The sequence below is a fragment of the Crocodylus siamensis genome, chromosome 10, assembly GCF_052110815.1.
Source record: "Crocodylus siamensis isolate JL-2025a chromosome 10, ASM5211081v1, whole genome shotgun sequence".
In the NCBI taxonomy this organism is placed as follows: domain Eukaryota; kingdom Metazoa; phylum Chordata; order Crocodylia; family Crocodylidae; genus Crocodylus; species Crocodylus siamensis.
Window position 1 is genome coordinate 72,470,210 of NC_143404.1, and position 20,174 is coordinate 72,490,383.

General features: G+C 51.4%; 1 protein-coding gene across 1 annotated transcript; it reads left to right on the forward strand.

The window, feature by feature from the left end:
• Positions 1–1,421: 1,421 nt before the first annotated feature.
• Positions 1,422–20,174, forward strand: BPIFB2 (BPI fold containing family B member 2). Its single transcript, XM_090064805.1, has 16 exons — positions 1,422–4,583; positions 5,939–6,076; positions 6,636–6,741; positions 8,587–8,691; positions 9,120–9,266; positions 9,955–10,012; positions 10,664–10,724; positions 12,189–12,280; positions 12,555–12,740; positions 13,242–13,295; positions 15,025–15,198; positions 15,802–15,869; positions 16,690–16,735; positions 17,331–17,394; positions 18,409–18,485; positions 19,387–20,174. Exons 2-16 carry the CDS (start codon positions 5,971–5,973, stop codon positions 19,426–19,428), a joined length of 1,386 nt encoding a protein of 461 aa, XP_089920931.1. The 5' UTR covers positions 1,422–4,583; positions 5,939–5,970; the 3' UTR covers positions 19,429–20,174.

Consider the following 20,174-nt stretch of genomic DNA (forward strand, 5'->3'; position numbering starts at 1 on the left):
TACAAGGGGAGAATGATGTCCTGGGATTTGCTTGAGAAGCATCTACGGATGCAAGCCAGCGTTTTGGTCGCTTTACTAGCCGCAGCATCGCATTGGAGGCTCATGTTCATCTTGTGGTCAATGATGACCCCCAAGTCTCTTTCTTCTGTAGTGCTAACCAACGTAGCACTGCCGAGCCTATAAGGGTGCTGCAGGTTTTTCCTCCCAAGGTGGAGAACCTGGCATTTTTCGGTGTTAAACACCATGAGGTTCTCGTCTGCCCATTTGCTGAGCTTGTCCAGGTCAGCCTGGATCACCCGCCTGTCTTCTGGCGTGGATGCTTTGCCCCAAAGTTTGGTATCATCGGCGAACTTGGGCAGTCCACTCCTGACTCCAGTGTCCACCAGTTTCTACCTGTGGCTGTTTTCCAGGGAGCTGTTATGTGATATATTATCTAGTGCACTCTGACATCAAGGGGTTACTAAACTGATCAAAGCATCTCTCAATTGTCCCCACTTGGCTACTGGGTCCATTTACTGGCAGAAAGGGCTCCGTGAAGACAGAAAGGCCTTGTCCCGATTCCAGAATAAACATCTTCTGCATATAAGTAAAGTTCAATGGTTTTTTATTTTCTTTGCACGCCTCTTTTGCAAGTACTTCCGTGTGCTCTGCGCTTTGCGAGAGGGAATTAATTGTATTGACACACTGTAGGGATGGCTCGGTGCTCTGCTCTTCTCCCAGGGCCATGCTTGACTTGAAGAATATACACTCATGTAGCGAAGCAGTGACATTTCCCAGAGACTCTGCGGGGAGTTTTACAAACCCAAGGAGTTTGCATATTCCCAGAGGAAGTCGTTAGCATCTTTTTCACAGTTATCCACGGTCTAGACGTTTTGAGGCCAAAACCTATTGTTTCATCTCTGGTAGCAGGTGCAATCTGGTCTTCCCCAAATGAATGTTTCCTGACTTTTTACAGACTTGTAGAAAAGTAGGGCTAGAAGGGACCCCCAGAGGTTATCTAGGCCGGGCCCAAATCGCCCCTCTAGTGCACTGCTGTTCATCTGGTTAAGGGCAACTGGTGTGTAGGACAAGAGAGTCCAGTGGAGGGCAATGAAAATGCTTTGGGGGACTGGGGGACATGACTGGTGGGGAGAGGCTGAGAGAAATGGGCTGATTTAGTCTGCAGAAGAGAAGACTGAGGGGGATTTGATAGCAGCCTTCAGCTCCCTGCAGGGGGGCTACAAAGAGGATGGAGCTGGGCTGGTCTCAGTGGGCAGATGACAGAAGGAGCAATGGGCTCAAGCTGCAGCAAGGGAAGTTGAGGTTGGATATTAGGAAAAGCTCTCATGAGCAGGGTGGTGAAGCACTGGAAGGGGTTACCCAGAGCAGTGGGGGACTCTCCATCCTTGGAGGTTTGAAGACCTGGGTAGATAAGCCTTGGCTGGGATGATGTAGCTGGGGCTGGTCCTGCTTAGAGCAGGGGTTGGACTAGAGGTGACCTCCTGAGGTCCCGTCAGCCTGGCATTGTCTATGACTCTGAGAGAGCTGGGACTCCAGAAAAGAGTACAGACAATGGGTTTCTGCAGTCTCCAGATGTTCCCAGTCCTTTGGGCAATGCCCGAGGGAGGGGTCAGGTGTTGCTCTGACCCGGCGGATGCAAGCTGGGTGTTGGCAGTCCTGCTAGAGGCCATTTCCCACCAGTGTAACTCTGCACGGCCCTTCAGAGTCAAAGCTGCTTTGGGGGTGGTGGGTCGAGAGGCATGTTTGGCGTCACCTGCCCTCCCGTGGCAGGGTCTGCGCCCAAGCCCAACTTTCTGGCCTGCGCTGTCATTCCCTCCCTGACCTTGTGATCGTTTTCAGCCTCACTTCTCTGCCATTAGGATCTCGACACGTCAAGGATCATTACATGCTGTTTCTTATGCACCACTGGCCTCTTATGGTATCCTCCCTCTTAAGGATATAAACTCCAAACAAGGCTAAGTTAAGTCTTTAGGAAAACAATGCAAATTTAGCATGTCAATGAGAAGGGTGTGTTAACAATACAGTACATTATACTTGCAAACCAATGGTCTTTCATCCTGTGAGAGCAGCCAGCTATGCTACTACTAAACTCTGGGTGAGATGATGGTCTCTGCACATTACCCCTGCGCACCACTGCACCAGTCCTAAATCTTCATTTGCCCAAATGGATTAGATGTCTGCTATGGGTTTGCTTTCCTGGTCAGAACATGACCGTATATACACATTGCAGAAGTGGGATCCAACTGCTCTGTGGGTTGAAGCCAAATGACTCTCATCTTTTATGACAATTTTTTGTTAATCGTCAGTGCAATATCTGCTGCCGAGTTTCAGCCCCAGGGCAGGCTTCAATGGAAAACAGCACGTGTGCGCTAAAAGGAACGGGTGTGTTGACATGCACTCACCTGAAAGGCGTTTCATGGTCTCTGAGTGGTGCAGCAATATATACAGTCAGAATACTTTGCTTCGTGAGGTCTGGATGGAATAAGGAAGAGTCCACTCAATTAGTGATTGTGTTGAGGTACTTTTCGATAAGCACGCAATATGCCTCCTGGATAAAAAGGGTGCATTAGATCTAAAACAGGAAATTGGAAAAGCAAATAAGATGTTTGACAAAGGTACAACCTGACAAGCTCTGAAACAAAGACGATACCTCCCTGTTGTTTAATCTGCACCCTCTTACGGCACTACTAATCCTGGACTCTGCAAATGCTTTACAAACATCCCTTCACCCTTGCAAAGCCTGTGGCAGGCAGGTGCTCCATCAGCTTCCCAGAGAGCTTAGAAAGCTGCACTGCGGGTGCGTCTACATGTGCATTAATGTGCATTAAATCTAGTACCTCCATTCTGAGGCACTAAGAAAATGTGCATTAGCATGTCTTATTGCACATTAACTAAATAGCACTTTTAAAAAAAGTGATGCTTTAATGCACATTAAAATAGGCTAATGCGCATTAAAATGCACATGTAGATGCACCTGGTGAGTTGCTGATGGAACGAGGAGCAGAACATGGGAAGTTTGGCTTGCTGTCTCCTGCTCATAGTCTGAGATAATTCCACCGCAATGGAAGAGCCTTTTTAATTTAAAAATAAATTTATTTTAGGATATGGCCGTACCAGTCTCATCACCTGCTCCTTCCTCCTTGTGCTGGTTGGAGGTTTTAGGAAGGCTGTAGAGCGGATGGTCTCATTTTCAGAGTGACACTTGCAAAGTGCTTCATTGCCAACAGTATTAGTTACATGTCTAGTTCTGGTGCCTTTTCTTGCACCAACAAAGAAAGGTAGTTGCATGTTTAATTACATCTGAAACCACAGTTTATCTTGCGCATGCGGATTCTGGCTGTAAAACTTCAGCGGATAGATACGGTCCCTGAAAAGTAGACTGAATGTGAATAAAACATGTGCAGAATGAGGATTGAAATTGGGGAAGAGTTTCCTATCTCCTTCTTTGCTGCCGTCAGCGTGGAAGCAGGATTCTCTCTCTTGGGTTAGAAAGCATTTTAATGCTATATCAATTTCATATTTAACTGAGCTGCCGGAGTAATAGTAATAAAAACCTCAGTTGATTTGGAATTATATTAATGCACATATAGGCTGACTTGCTTCGCAGGATCATCAAACGATTCATTATTTGTCAGTGATTTTTATGATCTGTGGATATTTCTAAAAAGAGTTGATGAATCAGGAAAGTTTCACAAATTATAGCACAGGAAATCATTCAGAAACCTGTCCTTGGGAGGTGGTTCTTCATCATTCTCATCTTTAAAAATGTCAGCCATCCAGTCAGGCAGCAAAATAACAAACCGTGGATCGGGAACTATTAAAGCAAACAAGCCACGGACTTGAAAAGTACTCCTCCAAATTAGTTGGTGAATGCTTTAAAACTAAGGGTGGTTGTACCCAACAGCCTGCAATGAAGAATTTTTCCAACTATTCACCAAAAGATACTGGATTTACCCAAAGAACCTTGTCTGCCTGTGTCCTTGGGCCAACACAGCTACAACCACACCCCTTAAAACTAACGTTGGTAGCAACTGGGGCCAGATCATAAGTCAACTGGTGACAGGAAAAAAGGCTACATGACTGGATTAGTTTTGATACCTGTCACAGATCCTTTTTTGATCAGCAATTTGCTCTGTCGAGGTGAATTGCTAAAGGTTACATCCACAAAGACCATACAAAGGGGCAAGCTGATTTAATGCTTGTTGGCAAACCAGCCGTGCTTCTGCATCTCTCCTGGGGAAGGCGAGTCTGGACGGGGCTAGGGGATGTTCTGGGCTGGGTAGATCCTTCTTCTCGGCACATTTGGGCTTGGTTCTGTGTTTGGCCAAATGCAAATGGTGAGGTTCATGGGCAAATTTACTCATGTTCTGGGTACACTGAGAAACAATATGAACCACAAGTAAACTCTACACTCAGCCTAATCTTTGTGCTTCTCTCACCCCATTTCGTTTCCACTGTGCTATCTGCCCTGCCTAGGTTTATAAAGCTCTGGCTTTCCTCGTTTCTCAGACCAAAGGGAGCCCCAGCACAAGAAGGTGCTGCACAGCCGCCCTAGCACCATCGCCAGCCGAGGCCGGATTGAGGTAAGAGAGATGAGCCCAGTTGGTAACCACGTGCCGGAGAGGTCAGGAGAGAGGAGACGGCCCCGTTGCTTTACCCTGTGCGAGAGGGGGATTTACCTGCTTGCGGTCTCTGTCCCTCCATCCTCACAGAAAGGGGTGTGGAGGTTGGGGGCTGATGGAGGGATGCCAGGGATGGAAAGAGCTTGCAAGGTAAGATGTTGTGCCACCTCCTTCATAAATTTATCAAGCTGCTTCTTAAAAATAGTTTGATTATTTTTCTGAACTGCTCCTCCTGGGGGGCGGTCGCCAAACCTAGATCCCCTCGGGGTTACTGACTTGTCCAAAACTTAACCACTGGTCTGGTTAAAAGGGTCTAACTCCCTAGCGTGGATGGATGCACTAGCACCGGTCTCTTCTTTTTCTTCGGCGTGGCAATCCCTCGCGGTCGAGGATGATTTGTCTTCCGTTATTGTCTTATCTATGGGTCTGAAGGTGGCTAATGAGGCTGATCCAGGATTGATGGACTGTATTGCAAATGCTGGTCTACAAGAAGAGGAATAAGACGTTCTCATACAAGGCACTTTGCATGGCATCCATCTAGGCTGTGCCAGTGCAGGAGAACAATGATTATCTGGAATAATTCGTGCCACCCTCATTCTGGAGAATCAGTTTTCCTCTGGAAATGTAGCACCACCACGCCAAGTGCTGAAAACTAGATGTCTGTGACTGGACTGGCAGCAAATATTACAAAAAAAGCAAGAAAAAGGAAATGTACTGTTCTGTGTAAGGTTTTTGACATCAGAGTGCTAGTAAATGAACCAGGGATGTATTTGGTAGCTGTGTTGGCCTGAGGCGAAAAGAAATGCAAAAGTCTAGAGCTCTTGGTTCAAATACGATACCTGGTATTAGACCAACTGCAGTGGTTTAATAAAAGGTCTCATCTCTGAACCAAAACTTCTAGGTGTTTTGCAGTAAATGAACCACGCGCAATTGCCCCTGGGGCAGGGGACTGGACTGGACGATCTTCCGAGGTCCCTTCCAGCCCTAATGCCTATGAAATCTGTGAAATTGTCTCCCCGACAAGCAAGACCCACTGGTGGGCTGATGGTTTTGCTGATACAAAGCCTTTCAGTTAATTGGCAGCAACATTCAGAGCAAATGAGAGAAACCAAAACATTTAGACTGCCAAGACCCTGCCCTGTTCATAGGATCAGAGGCCACGAGGGCTGGAAGGGACCTCAGGGGGTCACCCCCTGCTCCAAGCAGGACCAGCCCCAAGGGACATCACCAATCCTAGCTAGCTGGTGGCCTCAACCAGATCGGTCGCATTGGGCTCGCCAGGTCCCATCTGATCACCACCGTCTCGCTCTCCATAGGTTGCTGGTCGGTCCCCATTGCAGAGGGAAAGATGCTGAAGTTTTGCACCCTCAGCATTTTGCTCTGTCTCTTCATCCCGACTCATGGGACTGCACCTGGGACCATAGTGAGAGTCAAGCAGGAGGCCCTGCAGTATGGTAAGAAAAACTTCCTTCTACCTGCAGCGTGCCCAGAGTGAAATGCTTTTTTATTGTGCTAAGCACGCCAGCCAAGTGCCTGTCCCCACCCCACCATCAGGTTGCTGCCTTCATCTGCCAAATGGTGGGAATAGCCCATCAGCGCTGTCCTCTTAAGGGATGTTATCACTGAAATAACGGCCTAGCCGCACTCTGACATCTGCTCAGCGCTGGAACTGGCTGCGCGGGGAAAGCCTTAGCTCTATGCAGACACTCGTGAAGTCGAGCCTTGGGTTTAATTCACCGCAGTCACCAGAGTCTTGTTAGTAATGATTGCATTTTGACAACCTCTGAGTAATCGTGGCAAATGTAGATGGATAACGAGCATACTGAAACAACTCAAAATCTATTTGCAAACGGTCCCCAGCCAGAGAGGGGCTGCGTGTCTAGCAAAAACTTCTTGCAAAGAGCCTGTGCCCCCTGGTTTGGGTTTCTGATGCTGGGAGCATAGGGCAAGTGGTACTTGGCACAAGTCCTCTGCTCTCCAGGAGACGCTTCTCGAGTGTCTTTGTCCTTGCAGCATGCCAGGCTGGGAGAGCCCCGCTGCAGCAGGCCCTGCAGGTCATCCCTATCCCGGATTTCGTGGGCAGACCGAGCCTGCTACCATCACTCCTGAAGATTGTTGGGTGAGTGAAGCTCTTCACAGGGCTCCAGGCCTCTTGGGTGGGCTGATACTGGGCATGACTTGCCTCCTGTTCAGAGGGCTTCAAGGGGGCATGCACAGTGCACAGATCCTGTCCGGGCACCTCCCGCACGAGGGCAAATCTCGCTGGTCGTGCGATGGAGGTGTGCTGGTGGGAGGAGGGGGGGGCAAGACAGGGCAGAGGTTTTCATCAATTCATCCTCTGCCCTTGGAGCCTCTTGGCTTTTGTTGGACATTTCCCGTGTCTTTGTGGGTGACAAAAAATGGAGAGCTGCCCCATTTTGCAGATAATTTCCCTCATAGCATCTCAGTTGCTGTAGGAACTCTCCAGGAAGATGATGGATTTCATTTGGGCCAGAAACCTTAATGCAGTGACTGTCCTTTTCTTGCACTCGTCCTGTCTGTTCTCAGAAGAGATGGTCACAACAAGTCTGATGCTCTTCATGCCAGGGCTAGGCCAAATGGGATTAAGTAAATCTGGTTATGCGAAGGATAAATTAACTGTGCTGAACCTTTGGAATTGAGTTTATCCATCACTAAACCTTTGCTTGGCATTTAAAAGTTTTGCTGGCAGAGCTGCGGGATTTTGGAGGGTTAAGAAGTCAGCCCTGAGGGACGTGGCTCTGCTGGCCAAAGCCCTCGAGCGGATGTCATTGTAGCGGGACCGGTGCCCTTTTCTTGATGCAGCTTTTGGGGATCCGGCTTAAGCTGTTTCAGCAAAAGAGCTGTTCTTCCGGTATCTGCAGCATCTGTGGACAAACGCTTTCTCACGGGGACAAGCCAGATGGGATGGAGTCCAGTGCTGCCAACCTCGGGCAGTCCTAAATTGTGAATTTGGCCCCTAATGTGTGTGTGTGTGTGCGGGGGGTGGGGGGGTGTTAATGTTTCTTTAATTTCTTCTCTGATTTGGGGGGCTTTTAAGTTTCAGGGCTCCAAGTATTTCTGGACAGTTGGCAGGGCCAGAGGTTGTGCAGGTTTTCTCAAGTGAAAGCGCAGAATTGAGGCACAACGACAGAAGTGCCGGAGCGGAGCAGGGACTTTAAGAGAAAGGCCAGACAAGGACCCTTAATGAAATGGTCACAGAATCACAGAAGGGAGGTCCCATCCCGTCCAACCCCCTGCTCCAAGCAGGACCAGCCCAACTACATCATCCCAGCCAGGGCTTTGTCTACCTGGGTATTAAACACCTCCAAGGATGGAGACTCCCCCACCGCTCTGGGTAACCCATCCCAGTGCTTCACCACCCTCCTAGTGAGAGTTTTTCCTAATATCCAACCAAATCCCCCCTTGCTGCAACAATGGCTCCTTGTCCTGTCGTCTGCCCCCACTGAGACTAGCCCAGCTCCATCTTTTTTGCATCCCCCCTGCAGGGAGGTGAAGGCTGCTCTTCAGTCCCCCTCGGTCTTCCCTTCTGCAGACTCAGTCAGCCCGTTTCTCTCAGTCTCTCCCCACCAGTCATGTCCCCCAGCCCCCAAACCATTTTCATTGCCCTCCTCCGCTGGACTCTCTCGAATTTCTGCAGTGGGGGGCCCGCAGCTGGACACAGGATCCAGATGTGGCCTCCGTGGTGCGGGACGGAGGGGAAGAATCACTGCCCTCCATCCACCGGCCACGCTGCTACCGACGTAGCCCGGATTAGCGGCCAGCCGTCTTTGCAAGTAGGGCACGCCGCTGGCTCGTATTGCCAGAGCTGGCAGCGTTGGATGTCCTGGCTGGGCTCGCTGAAGCTTTGCTCTGTGTGTGTTGAATTCTCCCTGATTTGCACCTTCAGGCCAGATGCCTCCTAAGCTGAGCCTGCGGATCTAACAGCACCGTCTGCCTCCCGCAGGATCCGGATTCTGAACGTTCAGCTCCCGGAAGTGTCCGTGAAACTCGTCCCGAGCGTTGGCGTTCGAGTGTCCGTCGTTTCGGATCTCCACATCAGGGCCAGCCTGTGAGTGTGCTGCCACCTGCCATCCTGGGCGGGCAGGGAAGGGCTGGAGGATGCAGCTCTCCGGGCGCCTTTTGGGAGCCCCAGTGATGGACCAGAACCGCGTTGCCTCAAGTGCAGTAGAAACGCCAAGCCCAAAACATGGCCTGGTCCCAAGGAGTTGGTTCAGGCTTCAAAGCCCCTTTTTAAAAGAGCTGTCCGAGCGCCGTTGCATCGAAGGTCGACAGGTCTCCCGCAGGGGACTGGAGGATGGCAGTAATTAGTTGTGGTCGTGGGGGTGTTCCCAGCCCCTTCGTGGCTGTGTTAAACCAGAGTGAGCCTGAGTGGACCCATGTCCATTCAGCCCTTTCTGAAGCCGCGTGCTCAGCCCCAGGCTGGCTGCGGGAAGCCGGGAGTCCTCCATGTGCCGTGTCTCTCTTCTGCCCCTGCAGCATCCTTTTGCCAGTTGAGCTGAGAGTGGGTGCATCCATCCTGCTGGATGTCCGCGTTCTTCGCACTGCAGCAGGCTTCCCCGTATTGAAAGTTTCGGCCTGCAAGTCCCTTCTGGGAGGCGTGAAGATTATCCTGGGGGGAAAGAAGTGAGTGTCAGGAGGCTTTCCATTTACTCTGTATGTCCTGCAGTGTTTACAGCTGTTATCGTGCTGCAAAACACAACCTCTCGTGCCTCGCAGACATCTTTAAGCTTCCTCCTACCATAGTAAAAAGCTTTATTTATCTTTTCTGACCAGCTGCTGATTCATGGGCTTGTCTGTTTTAAGACCAGAAGGGATTGCTATAATCACAGGGCCCAGAATGCCTGATGATCCTTTCCTTGAGACCACTAATATATTTATTCGAGTGACGTGTGCTCTTAGCTCTTCATTGCAGAGCCTTTATTCTGCGGCCCTTTGCTCCTCTGGCCCCAACGACTTTTATTAAGGCAAAGTCTGATTCTCTGTCCTGGGAAAGCTTCCGTCAAGTCCCGTGGGAGCTTTGCCCAAGTGCAGACTACCAGACATTCATGGGTGTGCACCGCTGAGCCACTGCAGGGTCATCGGCGGCAGCACGTCCGGCCCAGCCTGCTGGGTGCTGCAGTGACATTGCTGCAGGTGCCCCGGGAAGGCTGCGGCATGGGGGTCCACTGGCTGCCGGGCGGTGAACCCCGGTGACAAGCTGGGAGCCCAGGCCCTTTCTTGCCGGCTTGCTTTCTAACCTCGGTGACGTTGCATTCTGGGCGCGTTTAGTGTCTTTTTACCTGTGTCCCATTTTCTTTCTTTCCTTCTCTAGTTTGCTGAGGTTCCTGAACCCATTGACGAGTCACCTGCATGCCGCGCTGGTCGATAAGGTAAGGAGCTGGACAGCCTTTCCGTTCCCCAAAACCTGGTTTGTTCCCCTGCCTGCTTTGCTGCTCTACTTTCTGCTCCCAGTCCTGTGCCCCCTGCTTGATCTGCTGCTCTGCTTTCTGCTCCATGCCCTACTTGCAGCTGAGCTGCTGTGTGACACATACAGAAGCTGCTGAGGGTGGCCATCCCAGCCCAGAGCATGTCCCGGGATGTTTCTGTCCCTAATTCCAAAGATCCCTTTGGTTCCTCAGCCCTGGCTCGAGGATCTGCTTTTCAACCCTGCTGCGCATGCACCGTGCATGGCTTGTCCAGCACAGCGGCCTGCTGCATGGAGTCAGGTCCATAAATGCTCTGGGCTCATTTCCGATGGACAGCAATGCAAGGACAGATGGCTTTGTGAAAGCCCCATCCGTGCACACCGTGACTGATGCAGCGGTGCTCCACAGGTGGTGAATGGGGATGCCTGTGACCTCCCTGCTGCTATTTTGCTCTGGGATTGGGTTAATTAAGAAGGACAGACCTCATGTAACCTGGGAGTCTCCCTCAGGCTCTGTTGGGTACAAAGGGTGTGTTTGTGTCCTCAGGCGGCTGGGCCAAAACAGCTGCAGCCAGCAACCCTCTCCCCTCTCTTGTCCCTCCCTCACTGATTGCAGATGTGCCTGAGCGTCTCCGGCACCATCCTGCAGCTGAACGCCAGACTGGGCGCGCTGGTTGGTAAGTTCTGGTTTCGAGGAGGGTGCTCGCTCTCCGCTCCTAACCCATCTGTGCCTTGGCACTGCGCGGCACCAGGCACGTTGTCGAGGCTAAACAAAGAGGCAGCAAGTTGTAGTCATCGCTGTCGTCATCATTATGTGAAAGGAGGAATTGGTATAGAAGGCTCTTTTCTCCTGTTATGTGCTAAGCCTTTACTTCACCGTGTAACGTGAATTCACCACGGCTCCGGTGATGTGGTCTGGTGCTGTACCCGGCAAGTGTCATCCTCTGTTTATTCAACTGCCTGCCCGGCTCTCAGCTCGGCTGAACGGCTGGCGTCGGACAGTGAAAGATGAGCCATTGGACTTTATCGTTGCATAAATTTTGCTTGGGGCAGTGAATTTGTATTTCCCCTGTTCCAGCATAAATCATGTCCATGTAGACAGGGGGGAAAGTAGAGTTGTCGACTTCTCTGCTTGCAAAGATGTAACCGCCTAGGGGAGCTTTTGCATTCGCGCCCTGCACCTTTCTTCTTATAAACCGGTACACTCAGAATAGGTTACCTTCAAGGGAGAAGCAGGATCTAAGATTGGGACCTGAGGTCTTATCTACACCACCACGTTTTGCTGGAACAGTTGCAGCAATCCACAGCCGTGTGCAGGCACGTGCTTTTCTGACACAGAAGTGCCTTTTTTTGTCTTACTATACATTTCTTCCTAAGCATCAAAAGTTGACCTTGGAAAGATGCTCATGTTGGAAGAAGAGTGTGAAAGTAGTAAAACTGAATCTGTCCATATTCACACCTTCAGTTCTATCCCCAAGCACTTCCCTGTGCAGGCAGGGCTAGCAGGTCCCTCCTCTCTCCTCGCTATTATCTATTTTTTATCCCACCCTATTCAAAAGGCCCAGAGCAGCTATAGGCACTGCCCTGATGACAGTCTGGGGAACCAGCAGGGTTGGATCCCAAGGATTAAGAAGCAGAAGATGCTTTCCAGCTGGTTTTAAAGCTTGGTTTTAAAGCCACTCCTTCCTGGGGCAGGTTCGGGTGTTTGGTCTAAGTTGTAGTCTTATGGAGAGTTCAGATTATGGTTGTACAGGATGGCCTAGATAGGACTGATCCTGCCTCGGGCAGGGGCTTGGACTAGATGTGGCCCTTGGACGTCCCCTCCAGACCCTTTTTCTATTCCCCGTATGCAAGTACAGAGATTTTCAGTGTTTCACAGAAAAGTCTGTTGTCTTGTATGTTCTCAACCAGTTTTAATTTTAAATACAGTGAACCACTTTATACCTGAAGGCAAATATTTTGCCATCCCCAGGCACCACAGAGAAGCTAGCTTTCTTAACAGGCTGCAGTCCAAGCCATTGGGGTTACTGTTGTCAGGGGTAAATCGAGACAGAATCATCCTTTTGGGGATGGAGTTGCAAACCGGAGGCTCTTCCTTATTTAAATGTCTGTGAAATCCAATGTTCTGAATGTTTTTACAGGACTAAATTCCTTCAGCCCCGTGTCCCAGCTCCACTACACCATGACAGAGCCCCCCGTGATCACCGGGGACTACATCGACCTGGATTTAGATGTACGTGCTCCGGGATCCTTGGGTGCATGGGATGGTTGGCTCAAGCACTGGGGTTTTGAGTCTGGCAGTGGGTGGGGGACAATGTCAACCCAAATGCAAACCTTTGCATGGCATCAGCTGATGGGGATGCCCAAGAGGATGCCTATTTGCCATAGAAATGTCATGCGATATCCAGACCCAAGAAGCAAAGCCGGGTGCTTGTGCAGGGGCCAGCCTGGTTGGTCTTGGCAGAGCTTGGTGAGTCCCTTCCTTTCCCTTCTCCTTATGCTCTCAGGCTGTGTTCACGCTCATGGGGAAGCCTCTTGTTTCGCTCGCCCGCCCGCCTCCCTTCTCCCTGCCGCCGAGCTCGGGATCCGGCGACTCCATGGTCGTCTTGGGAATTTCGGAGCATTTGCTGAACAGCGTGTTGGCTATGGCACAGCAGTTTGGGAGCTTCAACTTCCACGTTTTCCGGCAGACGGTCAGTGCAGCCTGGAGGGGTGAATGGAGGCCCACCTGCATCTCTTCCGCTTGCACTGGACCAGCTCTAAAAGTCCTGCAGAGGATTGACCCTCCTTGGCTTCACTGCAGGTTTTGGCTGAGTGAAGTCTCAGGAAAGCCTGAGCCACTCTTCAGCCTCCCAGAAGGAGGGCCGGGAGACTTGCAATGGACTGCAAAACTCCCAAGCAAATGCCAGCGCACAAGGGCGCACGGAGGTGGGAAGCTGAATTCATTAGGGCTGTGGTTTTCAAAGGAGCTGAACGCCTTTGAAACTCCTCATAATGGGGTTCGTTATAGTCTGGCCCAGCAGGATGAATGGGAATCTGCTGAGTGAAAGGAAGGCGATAGCTTTTCTTGTGCTCTGGGAACACGAGGACAGTAAAACAATGGGATGTAGCTGCTTCGGCCTGTGGAAGAGCTGAATCAGCGGTTTGGGACAATAACTACCATTTTCTGATGGTTTGGTATTTTTCCTTTCCAGAGTCCTTCCATCGGTCACCTGACAACGTCCCGGCTGGGCTCCTTTATTCCCGCAGTAAGGCGTATTTCTTTCTTTGATGCTGACAGGCGAGGTCCTGCTGTGGGCTGGGGGGTGCGGGGGAGAAGGGACGGCGTGCAGGCCAGGGGAAGGCTGGAGCTGTCGTCACTCGGCACGGCCAGTGTATGGGGATACTGGGTCCTGCTGGTCTCTTTCCTGCATCCTTCTGCTGGAAATAACGAGCACGAGAGGGGCAGGCACGTCCTGATCAGCAGAGATGCAGGAGAAGAGATGGCACGTCCATACTGTCAAATGGGAGAGCAGAGGTCTCATCAAGTTGGGAGATTTGGGGCCCGAGGGTCTGTGATCCTGTCCACCTGGCAGCTTGAGCGGGCACAGGGGACGAAGCGTCATCCCTGGTACAAAGCGGTGGGTAGGCTATGGGGGCCCTAGCCCCAGGTCTGTCCCTGGGCTGGAGCTCGTCCATGGCTGGGACTTTCAGGGTGTTGTAAGTGGGGGCAACTGTTCCTCAGGCGATTCCTACCTGGCAGCGGGGTAGGACACGGAGGTGTGCTGGCCAGAGGAGCCCTTCCAGACTCACCCCATGGCCAGGTGCACCCGGCTCTGCCCCTTCGGCAGTGAGTCTGAGGAGCAGGGCTCTCAGTCAGAGGGGAAGATCATTGCCCTTTGCTTGAGATAAAGTTACCGGTTCGATAAACGTGCGTGCGCATACGTGAGTGTGTGGTGGGGGTGACAGAAAGGGATGAAGAAGCAGCCGTGGGCTGTGCAAGCCCTAAACACGACTGCCCCGAGCGAGACCTGCTTCCTGTTGGAGCCACCAGGACTTGGGTTTGCAGCTGCACGTTGGCGGTTCGGCCCCGCTGCCCGCCTTAGTCTGAGATGCCGCACACGTGACCGCGTCGTCTGACTCGTCGCTCCCTTTCCGGAAGCAGTTGGTGCCATCAGGTGCACCGGAAGGGCAAAGGGCTTAATACCCATTTTCCAGAAACGGAGACCCTTTCCGGTGTCTCAAGGTGGGAAGCCAAAAGCAGAGGCGCCTGCAAAGGCTGGTCCTTTGGAGAAGGCAGGTGCGTGTTTTGTCAACCCTGGACAAAGGTCACCACCCCTGGCCCTGCAGTGGGGGGGAGGCCATGCAGACGTACGAGGAACGAGCCGTGAATCTGCCCCGTGTTGCCGTCTTGAGTGGGCACCTGAGGTGCAGGCAGTAGACGGGGACAATATTTGTTTTATTGCCTGAATCCCTTGCTTCAAGGCTCTGCTGGCTTTTGGCCATGGACCAGAAGACATTTTCCCCTCTTGGATGTATTACATTGCTGCTGGTTTGGCTTGGTTTTTTTCTCCTCCCTCTGAAGCACCAGATTTTGGCCGTAGGTAAAGGTGAGGGCTCGGCGGGGTGTGCTAATGCTCCCAAGGGCATTGAGAAACTTCTTGCGTGCCTTCTTGAAATTTTCCCCATGGACCTTTGAATTTTTGCCCCTTTTCTGCAGCGTGGGTCATTGTCCTGTGGTTATCCACGCATGTTTCACGGTGCCCTTGTGTCTCCTGCTCCCCCCCCCGTGTCACCCCATAGGTGCCTTTCATTTGGTACAAGGATCCCGAGTTTGTCTTGGGGCAGTTTGTGGCGGGGTGAGCGGTGGCCGTTGTGGGCCGTTTTGGACATGTGTATTGCATGGCTGCCTAGCATGGCACAGGACTGCTCCTTGTCACCTGGGAGGTCCCTTCCAGCTCTGTGCTCTCATGTCCTTAAGCCTCTTCTACCTTGCAGATTGCTCACCACTTCCCACGCCCGGAGCCCATTGGGCTGAAGGTGACCGTGAGAAAAGCCCCCATCGTCACCTTTTTTGAGGGCAAAGCCATCCTGAGCCTGCATCCCTCCGTCGAGGTGGTGGCAGCGGCATCCTGGACTTCTGCCTCGCGGTCTCTCTTTACCCTGGACGTTGTAAGTGGAGCTGAGCAGGGGCTAATCCCCTCATCCCCAGCCCATTTCCTTGGACGAACAGAGAGACCATCTAGCCAAGGCCTGGCCTCTCTCCCTTGAGTTTTCACACCTTCCTGGACACCCTTCCATGAACGTGGCTGGACGGCTCACTGCAGGCCGGACCTCACCGTGGTATAACGTGCTGGTGACCTGTGTCACAGCAGTGACGTGATTAGGGCCCAAGCAGACTTGCACCCAAGTGGAAGAGAGAACCGGCCTCCCACTGGCATCTCATCGCTCTCTCCCCCACGTCTGGTGCAGCCGGGATCGATCCCCACTGGAGACAGGATCTCTGCCTGCAAGGCCCTGGGCTGATGCTGGTTACTCCTGCTCCATTTCCCCTCCCTGTTCTCAGGGAAGAGATTGCCTCGCTGCCTGTCGCCTCTTGCATTGCTGAAGGCGTTTACTGCTTCACCCTCATTTAAGTCACTCGGCAGCACAGTTATGAAGCAGCTTGTCCCGGGCAGATTTACTTTCTTGAGTGTAGTAGTCCTAACAAGGCAAGAAGTCAGACGGGATGGAGCCATCTATTTAATTAACTGCTCTTTTTTAATCTCTTTGCAGGATGTGGCTTTGGTTCTCCGTTTTGCTGTGACAGAAGTGAAGCTGCAGGCCTCTGTCTCTCCGCAAGGGTCAGTCTAATTCTGTTTTGCTCATGAGGGATAGTCCCTCGGACCCGAGCTGGGCAATGCTGAGAACAGAGCGGTTCAGAGAACTACTTTGCAGTTTGATGGACCGGAGGAATTTCTGAGGCTTGGACTCTTGAGAAGATGTCAGCATCCAGTAGAGAACGCAGTAATAAATCCACCTGTGTCTTTCCAGCACAAAGACGGACAAGGTTCTTTGGGCAGATGTGATCTCTTTTATTGGACCAGCTAAAAGAAGTATTTAGTTGGTCTAATACAAGGTATCAGGTTTACCCAAGGCACCTTGTCTGCCTACGTCCTTAGCCCAGCAACCAACAGCCCTTTCCGGCACCCGTGCACATTGCAAAGCTATGGGAGCGGTGCAATACGCGTGTGCCACTCCTCTCCTCGGACCCTCCTATAGTCTGTACTGGACAATATTCATTGCTGCTCAAAACAGCGTGGTGGCCAAGGGCTGTGAAAGGAATAGGCTGGGTTTTTATTGCTTCTTTTGCCTTTGCTTTATGCCTGGTGTGCTTGTTGATAGGAGGGGGAGGCCAGTGGTGTTGACAAGCAGTTCATTGTTTAACTCCCTTGCCCCCACTTTAAACAAAAGAGATTTGGCTGTTTTTGATGACCATTTATAACCTGCCTTCTGCTCCAGAAAGTAAGAGTGAGCAAACCAGCCGTTCGAGAAATGTCTCCCATTTGGGAACAGGTTAAAGCTTAATGTACGGTAGATCACTGGAGATCCGCCTCGCCGCCACCCAAAGCATCTCGGGGCAAGTTCTCCTTGTTCACTTCCTTTATTTTTCTTCCCCTCCAGTGGTCTTAGCTTTGTGCTGGTTTCTTCCAGAGTTGGATCTGTGAATGTAAGTGCCCATCTTCCTACCTTCTTTTATGTATGGCAGCCAGGTTTCATCTTCAGGGGAGATGTGATCATTACCCACTGATTTTCTTTGCTTTGCTACCCAGCGATGGCTTTGTTTCCAGGGCTGATCTGCAGTCATTAATTTGCAAAGCCTTTTGGGGGTGGGGGGTTCAATCTTTGCTGTGGTCTTGGTGTCATGTTCCTCTTCATCTACCACCTGTGATGTTTTAGTTTTCCGGGGGTGACGGTCCCTTGGTATCTGTGCTGAAGGCTGCCCTACAGCATAATACCATTTCCTAGTCCATGCTATGCCGTTTCTGGAGAGATCGCTTCATGTGGGGCTGGGATGATACAGTGGGGTAGTGAGCTTAGGGCTTCAGAGGAAAGCAAGAAGGGGACTGGACCCATAGTGTGCAAGGATATCATCGGTCCACGATCTCTTGGGCCAACAGTGAATGCATTAGTGTGAACAAAGTCCGTGCAACATTAACAACCAGGTTGCAACAGACTCTTGCCTGTTGGCTCATTCCTCATGATGTCAACATCCTCCGCAAGGTAAAGCGGCTGGGTTGACCATGTTGTTTCTCCATGGGCAGGTCTCCCGGGTGACTTGTCTCATCGCCTCTGCTTTTGAGGAGGCGCTCGTGGCTCAACTGAACGGTAAGCAGGGTGGCACTTGGTGCCAGTATGGGGGTGTTGCTTCACCTCCACTGTGGGCTCTGCTGGCTCTCACGGGGCAGAGAGAAGGGGAGCTGCCAACTCTGTTGGTGAGGGGGTGGTTTGCCCCAGGGCACCTCCGAAATGTTTCCCATTAAATCTCATCATAGTCCAAAAGGCTTGGCTTGCACGGGCCTTCCTGAGACTCCAGGCTTTTCCCCCATGAAGGCAGAGGTGAGCTGGGTCACACCAGAGTCCTAACCATCTCTCTTGCTTCCCCCATTTGTAGAACAGCAATAATAAATGCTCCCCTCCCTCCGAGGTGCAGTAGCTGCGATGCAGAAGAGGCTGGTAGCATGAAGGGTCAGATGTGCTGGGCTTTTCCCCCGCCTTTAAAGGGGATTAAGCTACTTGATGTTAGAATAGAGAAAGCCGTGGCTTCCTGCCAGCGGCTCCAACTCCCACCCAGCGCTTCTCCGCGGAGGGCTGGGGGAGCGGTGCAGCGTGTCGGTCCGGACAGATCGCATCTCCAGAGAGCGTTTTATCTGTTCAGGGTGGCAGGAGTCTGTACAACTAAGTGATTTTGCATTGCTCCTTTGCAACACAGAAAGAGTTATGCTGTGTGCCAGCCCCGTGACTCGTGTTGGGGCCGTACTGGTCATCTCCGTGAATGAGCCAGTAGACTGAGACATCAAACCATGTAGCCTGCCAGCATAAGCCCCTCTAATCCGTCTGCTTCAAAAGTCCTTGCTTTCTTCTGAAGAATAGACGTGGCAAAATAAATGTCTGCCCGTGTCCGAGCCGCCTTGCTCTGCAGCACCGTGTCGGGGCAGCTCCCGCGGTGAGTTTGGAGAACCAGCCAAGACCCTTCATGGCACCATCATGAAGCAGCTGAGCACAGCAGAGAGTTATCACCAGGCATCCTCTTCCTGGGGGGTTTAGTCGCCTTTTGGCCTACAAACGGCTTCTGTAGTTTTAACCGTCTGCAGCTTGCTGTTTGTCTGTCTCCATTTTCAGCTGTGCTGAGCATAGGCATAAATCTGCCGCGCCTGAATAACATCAAGTATGCCCACCCCCATGCTGAGGTTCACAAGGTGAGTGTGCAAGAGCACGGGGTATTTCCCCGCGGTGCCCTCTCGGGTCCTGTGCACCAGAAGGATTAGCAGTGCATCCCTCAGCAGAGAGCCATGAACTGGAGTGGGGGGCTGCCAGTGTCGGTAAAACCAGGCATCTCTGCTGCTGTGTTTCTGGGCAAAGGTGCCAAGTGGCCAGTGCACTTGCTGGCAGCCTTCGCAGGGGTGCCTGGAAATGTCTGAGTAATGGGTGGAAGAAGCCTGGACATGGGATCCAACCTGCCTGTCTCTGCCATTGGGCTCTTCATTAACAGCTTTTTGCACAGAGGTTTGCTGCTGAAAAGCAAGTGCTTTCACTGCATCAGAGGGGTCAGGATATCGGTGGGGGGGAACTGTTAGTCTTTTGTTGGCTCATAACTTTCCTGATCACTAAAATGAGGAGATTTCAAGTGGTCTGAGGCTGGCATTGCAGGAAGGCTTTGGTCGAGTGCTTCTCAGGATGCTGTTTCCTGTGACTCAGCCCCTTGACCTTTCTGCCTCTGACGGTGGGGCTGTGTTCATATTATCATCATCGTGTTATCATCCAGATGCCCAACACCATTGCCTCCCACATTACACCTGTTCTGGCAGTAGCAAGAGTCAACAGCTCCTTCTGCCACCGTGGGAACACGCTGGCATCCTCACAGCTGACCTTCAGCCTCAGAGGCCGTTTCCTTTCTCTTTGGCCTGGTCTCCGCCAAGGAAATCGTAGTTTCCCACTCCTGCTAACAGCAGTCCAGTGCCACCAGTTTAGGAGTACGGGGAGTCCTGGAGTAGACACCTTGCAGACATTTTAAGTCATTCAGCCATGTTCAGAGTAGGAGTAGCTGAGAGAACATCAGCAGGAGCATTGTTTAATCCTCATCATTTCTTCATCCAACAGGGTTATGCTGCGGTCAGTTGTGGCCTTGACGATGCGCAGTGAAGCGAGGAGAGGAACAAAGAGGAATAAAGCATAACAGTTTTACTTGGCAAAATAGTCGCCATGTCAGTCCATGAATCTGGTGGCTTAAAGATGAAGAGCAATCGGGGCGTCTTAGTTGCACGACTTTGTAGCTAACACGTCTGGCATTTGGCTGGGGGGTGTTTCTGCTATGGAGCTTACATCATTTATATAATGGAGTTTGGCAACAGTCGTTGTTGCACTGGCTCTACTTAGTTTAGGCAACATCTGCATCTTTCCCAGACCTCAGGAAGGGCATTTTGGGCATGTCTACATGTGCATTTACACCAGCTTAAATTTACTGCCCAGCAAGTTAGTAACCAGGAATAGTCTGGTGTCTACACATGCAGGCCTTAAAGCGCATTAACACTGTGTGTGGACTGACTTGGGACTAAAGTTAGTCCCAAGTCAGTCCACACACACACTGTGATTATGCAGCAAGACATCTACACATGCGTTTCTGCGCAGTAACTAAGCAGGTGTAAATTTGATACCTGCATGATGCGGGTATCAAATTTATGCTGAAGTTGGTGTAAGTCCCCATATTTACTGCACGGTACAGGAGTGCATGTGTAAACGTGTGCCCATATTGTGCAATAATTTTGGTTACTGTGCAGTAAATGCATACATGTAGAGGTGCTCTTGGTTCCCAAAAGCTTGGAGAACAACTCCCCCAGCTGCATAGTTGGTCTAATAAAAGATATTTATGAAACAGATCCTGCTTCTTG